We start from the raw sequence: 13,962 nt of genomic DNA on the forward strand, positions 1-13,962 counted from the left end.
AAGATTTTATCCTTGTAAAATCTAGAAGTTGTTGATGAACAAGAGGCTAGATACCAGTGGGATTTAACATCTCACCTTAACCTCGGTTTTAAGCTGAGGTTTTCAGGAAGAACTTTCCAGGAAACAAATTGGCATAGATGTAACCTTTATTTCAAGGACTATTCTCTGGAGGAATATGGAAAAGGTAACTAAGAACTGCACTAAATTTAATTCCTTTTCTGTGTCTGCTAGTTAATGCCTTATTGTTTCTGAATTCTACTGCCCCATACAAGCTCTGTCAATGTATGGTTTTGTGCAACTTGGAATCTCTTTATTTCAGAATTGTCTCTAACTAGGAGAATAATAGCAATATTATTTATTTATTATTTTTTAAATGTTTGATTCTATTTATATCTTGTGACATGGCTAAATGTTTGATTCTATTTATATCTTGTGGCTGATTTTATTAGTCTCACACCACAATGCTACAGGGCCAAGGAGTGCTGTTATAGAATTTATTTATTTTTATAATCTTCTTTTTACATACCAATAAAGGACACAGATTGTAGGAACCTGTTCTCTCTCACCTGGCAAAGTTAGTGGGAAGACAAAAAGATCAGGTGAGGTGACCCCAGAAGATAACTAGTGGCAGCAATGACAACCAAGCAGCTACACTAAGGCAGGAAGATACAGGTCCAGGGTGTGCAGACTCAGGGGGTTCTGGGAGAGTAGGCTTGACACCTCAAACCTATCACCCTATGGGCTAAGCCCTGTTGACACCAATGTCTGTTTTTAATCACAATTATTTTTGGAATTTATATTGTTATATTGATTTTCTTTCTTGTGTTCCTCCCAAAAAATAAATAAAACAAAATGCTCAGAAGTCTACAACTTGCCAAAAATATTCAGGATTTAATTTACATCAACATTTCTTTCTAAATATACACCTCTTTAACTCTAAAAGATACACTTAATTGATGCATTCCAATATATTATCTCTGCCATTTTTATTTTGCAAACATACCAACTGTTTCTCTCTTCCAGAAGATGGAGATGCAGTATCTCCCCCCACTGGTCGCCAAGTTAAAAGCCTTGAAAAGAGAAAGAAACATTCTTTAGTTCTAAAACAGAAATAATATTTCAGTGTTTTAAGATAAAAACAGTTATAAACCTGTAGTAATGTTCTCAACAAAAATGGGTCAAAAATTATATAAAAAACCCTTCCTGGATTATAAGTGAATATAGCATATTTTCTCGTATGTTCACCTCTTTTAGTTAATTTACAGTTTTTCTTAGCCCCAAGGAAAAAAAGTGCGGCCATTAGATTTTGCAATGTTATCTTAATGCTCCTCAATTACTAGAAGCTGCTCAGGAAGGAAGGATCTTAATTAGCTTATTAAGCAACAATGTTATACAAGATCATCAGTCACTAAACACATCTGAACAAATTCAGTTCAGCTGGCTGAGAAAAAGCAGAAGAGAAGCCCAAACCATCTCACTCTATTATTAAAAACCATAAGCAGGTGTGGGACTTGAGCTGCCCTGAGCATGAATTAGTCAAGGGTCTGACAGAAAGAGGCAAGAAGTCCAGCATTCTTATGTGTGACTAAGCCCAATGTCACATAAAACAAACATATGCTAGCACATGTTCACTATATCAAAACAAGCATAGCTAGTGCATGCTAATTATATCATATATATGTAAATATAAATGTAGACTTCCTCCCAAATATTTACAAAAGGAAAAATATCTTACGCATGGGGAATAGTGGTTTTGAAGATATCCAACATACAGTTGCAAGTCTTATCCCAGATTTCAAGGGTAAACTTCTCCCCATTCAGAATGACAACATTCTCTAAACAGTTTGTACCAGACCGTGCTAGTTGCTCATTGTCTGAAATGCAAACAAGACATTAGTTTGTTCATATTATACAGAGTAAATTGTAAGCATTGTCTGTAACAACTTAGTGTAATCTTACCTTGTTGAACACACCAATACAGCTGAGCAAATATATCATCCAAAAGAACATCACTAAGTACTTCTAAATACTGTGTGAATACATCACAAATCGCATAAAGTGCATGATTGCAAGTTGTTGTCATCCACTCTGCTTTCTAGGAAAAAAAGTAGAGAGACTTTCTCAATAATAATTGTGTTAATTACACTGAAAGGCAGCGAGGAGCATCAAAGTCCTTCAGGAAGCTTGGAGAATATTAAAAACAACAACTCTGTAACAGAAGCCTAAACAGAGTGCTGAGAACAAGTTAGAGAAGCCCAAAGCGGATCTTCATTTAACATAACAGCAACATAAAGGAAATCATGAGAGGCAAGGCAGCTTCCTTTTACATTCTTAAGCACTGGGTTTAGGTCATAACTATCGCAAAGAACTATAAAAATGTTTTTTCTAACTTGCCTCCGTGTAATTACATATCTTTGCAAATGTGCTAATTATTTATATGAACGTTTAATGTCATTTGGTTTATCAGATATCAACTGAAGTATGCAAAGTAATGAAGCACTCTGAACCCAAGGTGAAAATTTCATTCAGCACTACCACAGCAACTTTGCTGTTACAATGGCAGACAAAGCAGGGAAGTGTGAGCCATTTAGTATTTTTTGTTCATACTTCCGGGATATTTTTGGCTCAAAGAAAAAAGTAAACAGTTATGAAGTTTCAGACTTTGTTGGAATGATCAACCTCATATAGAGATAATTTTGCTAGCAGAGCTTTAAATTTTAATTTTAATGTAAATTAGATTTTCTATCAAACGAACCCCATTATCTTTGTAAACTATTACAAAAGGACAGTTACACATGGAAATTTTGCCAAATAATAAGCATCCAGTTGTGAAATAGCATACTATGTTTATGAAAACAATCAAGAGGGAATTTTAAGTATCTTCTCAAAATATCATTTTTATTAAATTCCCACTCAACACTTTAGTCAACATTTATCTGAAATAGCCTAACAATAAAAATCTACATCTCTTAATAACTGGCCCTTGTTAACCTGGTCTATCTTCATCCTTCACTTCCTTGTAAAGTCTTTTGATGCTAAAAGAGATATTAAAAGACCCTGAGGATTCTTTTTGCTTGATGTTCTGTAAAAACATCTAAGTTGGTAGCATGAGTAACTAATCATAATAGAAGAAAACATGAATCACATAAGGATTAGCACAATGTAGGAATAAAGTGATTAGTCCTACAACAATTTAATCTAGAAAAAGCTTTAGTACATGACTGTCTGTACTCAAAATTATTCGTTATGCAGAAGAGAGCTTTATATAATGTATGCCAATAAAGACAGCATGAAGAACAATAAAAAATGGATACGCTACAGACAATTCTATGCTCAGCTTATAGGTATAAAATGCTATCTGAAGAAATGTGAACATAAAGGCATAAGAGTAGTAAAATATGAACTGTTCTTATGTAGTATTTACCTCTGTTTGCTGTTCTGGCAACTTCATATTGTCAAATATTCGGAAGACTATCCGAAACAAATCCTGCCACCAATGCTTTTCGTATGTGTGACCATATGTTTTCATTATTTCAAACATAACCGTTAAACCTCTGAAATAAAAATAAATAAGTATAAGAAAGAACTACCAACTAGCATCTTTCAGCTTTTACTTTTAAACTATTGTTAAACATAAATCAGTATGATCAGAATAGGCAGGCAAATATGATGCAATAAACAAACTGAAGGTACACAGGGTCTGGTTAAATTATCTGCGTAAGTGACCTTACATAGGGAAGAAAGGAAAAAGACAAAACTGGAAAAAAACCCTTTAAAGCGAGGTCATAAAGTCTATCAACATGATTATCTTCTGATAACTGACAGAAAATTCTCATGAAGGATTGCAAAAGAAATCAGTTTTGTGAATTATTAGCTGTATTTAAAACAACTGAAAAGAAAAAGGCATTCACTATATACAAAGTAAGAACCAAAAGTTTTTAAACTGGCAGGAAGTACAAAGTATGGACAACAGTATCTTATACTAGAATATATTTAGAAGATCAGATTAGTAATTCATTTCCAAAAGCCATGTTACTTATATTCCACAATGAAGCCCATTTTAAAACATTTAATACTAATTTTAATCCTGAATGAAACACATTAAGAAACAGTACAAAAGCAACTGAACTGTACTCAGTATTTTAAAAAAAGACCAAGGATTAATGTCTGAACTTATGAGGAAAAGTAGAAGTATCCAAATAAACAGTGAGGAACTTTAATCAAAGGACTATAAATTTACTAATTTTGAACTGATGTTCCAAAGACTTAATGGAACTCAGGAAAGTGAAACATTATTTGGTTTGCAAAATATATCTTCTTGTTACATTAGTTGTTGATGGAATTTGCTTTATCTACAATAAACCACTGTATATAATCTCCTAGGAACAACAAAAAAGAAAGCCCAAAAGCTTAAAAGCCCGACTGAAGCATTTTGTGTGGGCAAGGCCGCTTCATTCAATACAAAGTTCAGGTGATATATGAAACTTTCTCTAATGAAAGTTAGTAGAACAGTCCCTAGTTATATTGGACTCTTGCATGCAGTCACACAAAGCCATTAGTAGTCCATACACTCATAGAAACCACACAATGATTCAGGCATTTTCTGTCACAATTACCATACTTCTAGTAAAGTGATTACTATATATGGCACTTACGAACTCCAGGTAATTTGTCTAAGTCAACTATAATTTTCTGTGCAGACACATAATTTTAAGAACTGGACCTATTCTCTCACCATATATAGTAGGTCCAGAAATATTGGGACATCGACACAATTCTAACATCTTTGGCTCTGTACACCACCACAATGGATTTGGAATGAAACAAACACAATGTGCTTTAACTGCAGACTGTCAGCTTTAATTTGAGGGTATGTACATCCAACTCAGGTGAACAGTGTAGGAATTACAACAGTTTGCATATGTGCCTCCCACTTGTTAAGGGACCAAAAGTAATGGGACAGAATAATCATAAATCAAACTTTCCCTTTTTAATACTTGGTTGCAAATCCGTTGCAGTCAATCACAGCCTGAAGCCTGGAACGCATAGACATCACCAGACGCTGGGTTTCATCCCTGGTGATGCTCTGCCAGGCCTCTACTGCAACTGTCTTCAGTTCCTGCTTGTTCTTGGGGCATTTTCCCTTCAGTTTTGTCTTCCGCAAGTGAAATGCATGCTCAATGGGATTCAGGTCAGGTGACTGACTTGGCCATTGCATAACATTCCACTTCTGTCCCTTCAAAAACTCTTTGGTTGCTCTTGCAGTATGCTTTGGGTCATTGTCCATCTGTACTGTGAAGCGCCGTCCAATGAGTTCTGCAGCATTTGGCTGAATGTGAGCAGATAATATTGCCCAAAACACTGCAGAATTCATCCTGCTGCTTTTGTCAGCAGTCACATCATCAATAAATACAAGGGAACCAGTTCCATTGGCAGCCATACATGCCCACGCCATGACACTACCACCACCATGCTTCACTGATGAGGTGGTATGCTTAGGATCATGAGCAGTTCCTTTCCTTCTCCATACTCTTCTCTTCCCATCACTCTGGTACAAGTTGATCTTGGTCTCATCTGTCCATAGGATGTTGTTCCAGAACTGTGAAGGCTTTTTTAGATGTCGTTTGGCAAACTCTAATCTGGCCTTCCTGGTTTTGAGGCTCACCAATGGTTTACATCTTGTGGTGAACCCTCTGTATTCACTCTGGTGAAGTCTTCTTTTGATTGTTGACTTTGACACACATACACCTACCTCCTGGAGAGTGTTCTTGATCTAGCCAACTGTTGTGAAGGGTGTTTTCTTCACCAGGGAAAGGATTCTTCGGTCATCCACCACAGTTGTTTTCCGTTGTCTCCCGGGTCTTTTGGTGTTGCTGAGCTCACCGGTGTGTTCCTTCTTTTTGAGAATGTTCCAAACAGTTGTTTTGGCCACGCCTAATGTTCTTGCTATCTCTCTGATCGGTTTGTTTTGTTTCTTCAGCCTAATGATGGCTTGCTTCACTGATAGTGACAGCTCTTTGGATCTCATCTTGAGAGTTGACAGCAACAGATTCCAAATGCAAATAGCACACTTGAAATGAACTCTGGGCCTTTTATCTGCACATTGTAATTGGGGTACTGAGGGAATATCACACACCTGGCCATGGAACAGCTGAGAAGCCACTTGTCCCATTACTTTTGGTCCCTTAACAAGTGGGAGGCACATATGCAAACTGTTGTAATTCCTACACCGTTCACCTGAGTTGGATGTACATACCCTCAAATTAAAGCTGACAGTCTGCAGTTAAGGCACATTGTGTTTGTTTCATTCCAAATCCATTGTGGTGGGGTATAGTGCCAAAGATGTTAGAATTGTGCCGATGTCCCAATATTTCTGGACCTGACTGTATATATAGGTTATTGCTGAGTTGGCAACATTTTAATTCCACAATATTATATGCAAAAGGAATCAGAAAGAGAACAAGGTTGTCATCATGGGTTGGTTAAGCTTTAATAGCTGACTTCTCAAATCCCAATTACTGTTCACTTCATAATATGCTACTCATGTTGAACTGGGTTGCTTACATTGCTGTCTATATGCCATATGCATGAGAACATGCTGCTTCAGAAATTTAGCTTTTTAGATAGAAAATTATCAAGTACACCCTAGAGATTTTGTGTCAGTCTGAAGATACTATCTTGTTCAGTGTGTTTTCTGCTAGCAACCCTAATTTTAAAGTACTATTGCATATTTTAGGTTTAGATTTAAATTTAGGGATAAGCCTGGTTTTTTTATAAAAACAGCTAGAAAGCCACACCCATGTATCATATATATTCACAACATTATTCAATTTTCTCACACACACATTTCTCTCTCTCTCTCTCTCTTTCTCTCTCTCTCACTCACACACACACACACACTATTCAATAGCATTCCAACAATTTACTAAGGTAAAAGTGTCCTTAAAGCAAGTACATGGGACTATTATATGCTTATTAATGGGGCATGCAATCCCATTATTTTGTTTCTTTGCAAGATGCGGTCTCCTGCTGACCGTCAGATTGGTTATAACAAATGTAGCAATAACACCTCTCATCTATCACTTCCCAGGAGCCTTACAACTAAAATACACTCTTCATAATGTTGAATTACAAATATGGATTGTTACCTGGTTCTTACATCTAATTTGCATCTATTGATAATACAGGACAGCTCAAAGAGAATTGGAAACCAGCCTCTCACCCAGACCCTGTCTTCTGGAGCGACATTCATATCATCACTAGTATATTCTCTGAAAGCCTTTAAAAGCAAAGACAAGTTTATAACATTAGAAACCTCAGGTGCAATGTATATTACCTATTCTAAAAAAAAATCAATAATTGGGCTGCATCAATTTATAGTAACATTAAATAATTAAAGCTACTAGATATCAGGCTTGGGTTTAAATACTTTTTTGTGTACAGCAGCTTGATATGGCAATTTCCAACCATTGTTTAGTTGTAAATATACCTGATGATCCCTCCACCCAATCTGTTACAAATCATGTGCTTTCTGACTTATAAGTGGAAGTATCATCTAACAAGGTTTGCCTGAAATGTCTGTTGCTGAATAAACCACTGGGGCTGGCTTGCCGCAACACTGATTTGGATAGGAGATGCTAATCAAGAAAGTTCATGGCTGAATTGTGATTGGAGGTGGAAAGGAAAAGACAATGGTCAGGAATTTTGACTGATACTGTCACCTGTGTAAAAAGACTACAGTGCCCGGAATATGTTCACCTACTATACAAAAAAGGTGGTTCTGTCAAAAGAAATGATACCTGTACTGCAGAATACTATCATATATGTTAGATACAAGTCCTCTTTAGCTGTAGCATTTCTACATGGATAGACAATATGGCCCAAGCTTTACACACAAGGAGTTTCTTCTAAACATAGACAATATGGTGGACCAGAGTAATTAACTAAGAGAAAATGTTGTATTTCACTCTTATTAATGCATTAAACAAACTCTCCCTGCAAATTTACCAAAATTATTATGTATTATACCTAGAACACTTTTATTAAATAGTCTTACATCACTATTGGCTCAATTCCCTCAGTATTATTTTTAGAATTTTAAAATACAGGAGATAAAATTTCAATTCTCCAAACTTTCAATAAAAAGTTGCAGTGCATTTCAAAATGCTTATTTCATATCATAATTACTTTTTTTTAGATTACAAGCACCCTAATTGTAGAATTCCATTCTTGTTCAGTTACCACTCACAAACAACACTGTAAGCTCAAAATATGTCTGTTCTGTTAAACATGTGTGGCTATAACTTTTATTGGTGGTGTTTATTACTCATTATTCCATCCTGTTAGGAGTTTTTAGCTATTTTTAAGATGTGGAAATTTTTAGAGGTTTTTACTCTAAAATCTGATTGTAAAATGTTAGGAACTGTAGTATCATTGAAAAGCAAATAATAAACTTTATACATACAATAAAATATAATGTGTATCTTTAAGATCTATTTCTATTATGCTGCAATCCTATATCCATTTACCTGGTATCAAGCCACTTTGAAAGCAACTTTTAATTCTGGGTAGATAAGTGTAAATTTGCACAATGGAAGTTTTCAAAACAGATTTTATTATTTCAGGAAGGACCACAAAGTCAAAGATCACAGTTGTTGTTGTTTTTTTAATATATCTTTGGCAATGGTTCAAGTTTCAAACATATATGCCATCTTACACTCTGCTCAAATTTAGTTTCCGCTACAGAATATAATCAACATTTGACACATGAATACATAAATACCACTACTAAATACCTATAAACTGTACCTGAGGCCTTTCTGATACGTATTTCGCACAATGGCGAATAAGGCGAATAGCTTCCATACTTGTGTCTGGAAAAGCTGCATTGCATGCAAACTCAGACAAGCATTTCACTGCATCCTGGAAGGAATCTATGGTTGCTGGGAAATGTTTCTCAAATACAATTGCTAAAAAAAAGAATATGTGTAATTATCAGTCCTTTGACTTGAGAGAAATTCTTTTTTTTAAAGTTCATTTTTAAAGGAAGATATAATCACAAAGCAAAATGATGATGCATTGATAACATATAAGATAAACATAAGAAATCAAATATCTATAACAAAAATATTATTTTAAAGTTCTACTAAAGCTAAAAATTATTATTACTGTGCCTTTGAGTCAGCATTGATTCTTAGTGACTGCCTGGACAAATCCCTGCAGTTTTCTCAGCAAGATTTCAGAAGTGGTTTGCCATTGCTTCCTTCCTAGGGCTGAGAGAGAGTGACTGGACCAAGGTCTCCCAGCTGGCTTTGTGCCTAAGGCAGGACAAGAACTCCTGGCCTCCCTGTTTCTAGCCTGCTGCCTTAACCACTATACCAAACTGGCTCTAAAGCTAAAAAGACCCACAACAAAATACTATACCTTTTGGGAATATTCTATAAATTATATATTAGTACTCACTGACAATGTGTCCAGTAGTCTGAAATGCCAGTTCCACTATACTTTCATCCTGATCAGATGCAGCCAAATGAAAAACTGAGAAAATATTCTTCCAGCCTGAGCGTATATTTGCTGCTTGGGAATTTACCATCTGGGCTATGCAACGGACAACCATGTCACGAATGGTTGGTGATCTAAAACAATTTTTACAAATCAATACATTTATTGGTTGAAATTGACTCAATTCTAATACTTTGATGTAATCTGCACCAGTTTCTTTTTTCTAACGTAATGTACAGTGGGCAAAAAAGTATTTAGTCAGCCACCAATTGTGCAAGTTCTCCCACTTAAAAAGATGAGAGAGGCCTGTAATTTTCATCAGAGGTATACCTCAACTATGAGACACAAAATGGGGGAAAAAATCCAGAAAATCACATTGTCTGATTTTTAAAGAATTTATTTGCAAATCATGGTGGGAAATAAGTATTTGGTCACCTACAAACAAGCAAGATGTCTGGCTCTCACAGACCTGTAACTACTTCTTTAAGAGGCTCCTCTGTCCTCCACTCGTTACCTGTAGTAATGGCACCTGTTTGACCTTGTTATCAGTATAAAAGACACCTGTCCACAACCTCAAACAGTCACACTCCAAACTCTACTATGGCCAAGGCCAAAGAGCTGTTGAAGGACACCAGAAACAAAATTGTAGACCTGCACCAGGCTGGGAAGACTGAATCTGCAAAAGGCAAGCAGCTTGGTGTGAAGAAATCAACTGTGGGAGCAAGAATTAGAAAATGGAAGACATACAAGACCACGGATAATCTCCCTTGATCTGGGGCTCCATGCAAGATCTCACTGTGGGGTCAAAATGATCACAAGAACGGTGAGCAAAAATCCCAGAACCACATGGGGGGACCTAGTGAATGACCTGCAGAGAGCTGGGACCAAAGTAACAAAGGCTACCATCAGTAACACACTACACTGCCAGGGACTCAAATCCTGCAGTGCCAGACGTGTCCCCTGCTTAAGCCAGTACATGTCCGGGCCCGTCTGAAGTTTGCTAGAGAGCATTTGGATGATCCAGAAGAGGATTGGGAGAATGTCATATGGTCAGATGAAACCAAAGTAGAACGTTTTGGTCTAAACTCAACTCGTTGTGTTTGGAGGAGAGAGAATGCTGAGTTGCATCCAAAGAACACCATACCTACTGTGAAGCATGGGGGTGGAAACATCATGGTTTGGGGCTCTTTTTCTGCAAAGGGACCAGGATGACTGATCCGTGTAAAGGAAAGAATGAATGGGGTCATGTATCGTGAGATTTTGAGTGAACACCTCCTTCCATCAGCAAGGGCATTGAAGATGAAATGTGGCTGGGTCTTTCAGCATGACAGTGATCCCAAACACACCGCCAGGGCAACGAAGGAGTGGCTTCGTAAGAAGCATTTCAAGGTCCTGGAGTGGCCTAGCCAGTCTCCAGATCTCAACCCCATGGAAAACCTTTGGAGGGAGTTGAAAGTCCGTGTTGCCCAGCGACAGCCCCAAAACATCACTGCTCTAGAGGAGATCTGCATGGAGGAATGGGCCAAAATACCAGCAACAGTGTGTGAAAACCTTGTGAAGACTTACAGAAAACGTTTGACCTCTGTCATTGCCAACAAAGGATATTTAACAAAGTATTGAGATGAACTTTTGATATTGACCAAATACTTATTTCCCACCATGATTTGCAAATAAATTTTTTAAAAATCAGACAATGTGATTTTCTGGATTTTCCCCCCCCATTTTGTCTCTCATAGTTGAGGTATACCTATGATGAAAATTACAGGCCTCTCTCATCTTTTTAAGTGGGAGAACTTGCACAATTGGTGGCTGACTAAATACTTTTTTGCCCCACTGTATTTTTGTACGAAGAAAATAAAATAATTTATGCTTCTAATATATCTTAAATTGTAATTAATATTAATAGAATATTTCTCTTTTATTTTCAATACTCCATGTTATCTAAACAATAAAATGTTAATATTTTAATTAAAACTGTACAAATATAATTGTATTGAAGCAATATATCAAGATTTATAACAATATGATAAAAAGGAAAAAAAATCCATGCATTTAGATTCCAGAATGATTTTAAATACCTGTTTCTCTTCATGATGTGTTCAAATGGTCTTAAGAAATCCTTCTGAAATCGGAAATTAGCAAGTTCCCCTTTTTCTAAGAATTTCATTGATAACTGCCTTAAGGAGTCTACGGCAAAAATAGCTACATCTTCATTGGGATTACAACCAACCTAGCAAAGCCAAATTAGAAAATATAATGATACACCATGTTAACTGTGAAAAAAAAATGAAAAGAGCCTACTATAACAAAAACAGTCTACATGTTAAGTATACTTTTGACAAAAACAAAACAAAATTATTTAAAACAACACAATGTTTAGAATTTCTTCTCAGCAACAATTTTTAGTAGCGTAATTTTGTTGTTGTACAACCTTCAGTAAGTAATTCTAGTTTACAATACAGCAGCCCAGCTCTTAACAGGAACAGGGAGGTTTAGTGTAACACTGATGCAACACTTAGTGCACTGGTTGCCAGTAGGTTTCTAGATCCAATTGAAAGTGTTTGTTTTAACATATAAAGTTGTCTGTCACAATTGGAGATAGTCTGTCCTGTACAGATGCAGCCCAAGAAGAAATTTTATTTATTTATTTAATTTGTCCCTGCCCATCTCCCCACAATGGGGGACTCTGGGCGGCTTTCAACACACTAAAAAACATAAATACCATTAAAAGTTATAAAACCAAACATTAGAAAAATAAACAACTAAAAAATCCAAGAGGCCGCTGGGGGCACAGCATACCACTAAGGGGTATACTGAAGGTCCCTACCCTATATGAATTGAAAAGGATGGGTTCCAGAGGTCCTCTTTCTTGGTGGTAGGCTCACGTCATAGAATACTTTTCCTGAGGTATGTGGAACCTCCAACTCTGCTTAGCTCTTGTAGGACATTAAACACCATTCTGTTCCAGTGGGCTTTAGGGACTATTGGTGTGGAAGGACTCCCGTGAGGATAGTATGTTTTGATTATTTATATTTCCTGATTATCTTCATTTGGTTGGGTCTGAGGGTTAATTAAAAGGTAATAACAATAAGAATAGCTAATATAAAAGTTATAACATACTCTAACATACCTTATTGAAATGATCTCCAATAACTTCCCAGATTCTAGACCACTGTAGCCTTATTCGTCCCATGTTATAGTAAGAAATCTCTACTATCTTTTGTAGGCTGAACATCCGGGGATGAGTTGCAGACAACAGTTCATCCATAGAAACAGCACAAAGCCATCTGACAAAATCCACTGTTAAATCCAAATACAATCCACTTACTATTATTTTCAAAACGTTAATTAATTAATTCTTTATTAATTTATTACAGTATTTATATTCTACCACATCTAAACCAATACTTACCAATAGCATTTCCATCTAGTCTGGTAGATCCTGTAAATATTCTGCCAAATAAAACAAAATTGTGCAATACTTTTTTGTAACATGTTTTCTTTAATACAAATTTAGATTACAGAAAAGAGTTCTACTACTAGATATGAAGGGAAGATTACAATTTCTATCTCTGAGAATGGGTACAGGGTTAAAAAAGACATGAAAGAAGGCATAAGAATATTTTCATTTTACCACTCTGATAAGCATGCAAACATACAGATCTAACAGGAAACCACCCAAATGCCTTAGTTTTCCTTCCATTTTAATTTTTTTACAATGCTTTTAAAAAAGTGATTATGCTACCACTTGTACTAATGAACAAAGAATGCTATTTTCTATGTAACAGGTTCCGACACCATGTAAATTACCTGTCCACTGCAACAACAACGCTCTGTGAACTAGTTTCTCCAATAGATTCTTGAATACTTGCAATCTGCTTCCAGTCCACGTTTCCTCCAACTATAAATACATCATTAAAAAAAGAGTATGGACTATGAGAAAGAAAAGTTATTCTGTAAATATTAAAGGTATGTTTCCTAGCATTACTAAAATGGCATTGACAAAATGACTGCTACCCAAAAACTGTTTACAAAAGAGATGATATATTTAGAGATGCATATGACTCCCATATTGTCTGTTTACTGCTGGATGCAGCTGGCTGGCAATACTATAAATAAAGACTAAAAGGATATATTGAACTTATCTCCATCTAATTTATCATTACTTATACATTAATCACTAGCAGAGCAGAAGGAATGAGTCACTGATGGCAAATAAGTAGACTGATCAATGATACAGCTTTTTTCACTCTGACAAATAAAGCTATTTCCACTGCTGGACTAGCAAAGTGAACAATACCCTTAGTCACAAGAGCTAGCAGTAACAGAATCAAGGAACCATGTTTTCCTCCAATGAAGCTGGCTGTCAGGAGTAAGGGGAATGATGCCAGCCACCACCCAGACTAATTAAAGGTCTTCTGTCCCTTGCAGTGATACAGGGGCCTGCTACGCTATGAAGAC

General features: G+C 36.2%; 1 protein-coding gene across 2 annotated transcripts in view; it reads right to left on the reverse strand.

Moving 5' to 3' along the window:
* The window catches only part of ARFGEF1 (ARF guanine nucleotide exchange factor 1), an 83,356-nt gene that overhangs the window by 18,611 nt on the left and 50,783 nt on the right, over window positions 1-13,962 (reverse strand). For both annotated transcript variants that reach the window (XM_088131016.1, XM_088131015.1), the window contains exons 23-33: window positions 13,312-13,402; window positions 12,914-12,954; window positions 12,632-12,801; window positions 11,580-11,731; window positions 9,463-9,635; window positions 8,809-8,969; window positions 7,149-7,279; window positions 3,425-3,554; window positions 1,960-2,095; window positions 1,736-1,874; window positions 1,004-1,070 (exon numbers count right to left, since the gene is read on the reverse strand). In XM_088131016.1, coding sequence (XP_087987142.1) covers window positions 1,004-1,070; window positions 1,736-1,874; window positions 1,960-2,095; window positions 3,425-3,554; window positions 7,149-7,279; window positions 8,809-8,969; window positions 9,463-9,635; window positions 11,580-11,731; window positions 12,632-12,801; window positions 12,914-12,954; window positions 13,312-13,402 — 1,391 coding nt within the window. The remainder of the gene's footprint in view (window positions 1-1,003; window positions 1,071-1,735; window positions 1,875-1,959; window positions 2,096-3,424; window positions 3,555-7,148; window positions 7,280-8,808; window positions 8,970-9,462; window positions 9,636-11,579; window positions 11,732-12,631; window positions 12,802-12,913; window positions 12,955-13,311; window positions 13,403-13,962) is intronic.

The sequence above is a fragment of the Python bivittatus genome, unplaced genomic scaffold, assembly GCF_059951505.1.
Source record: "Python bivittatus isolate LINGU-HERP-01145 unplaced genomic scaffold, Pbiv_v1 ctg000840_np1212, whole genome shotgun sequence".
Classification (NCBI taxonomy): Eukaryota; Metazoa; Chordata; class Lepidosauria; order Squamata; family Pythonidae; genus Python; species Python bivittatus.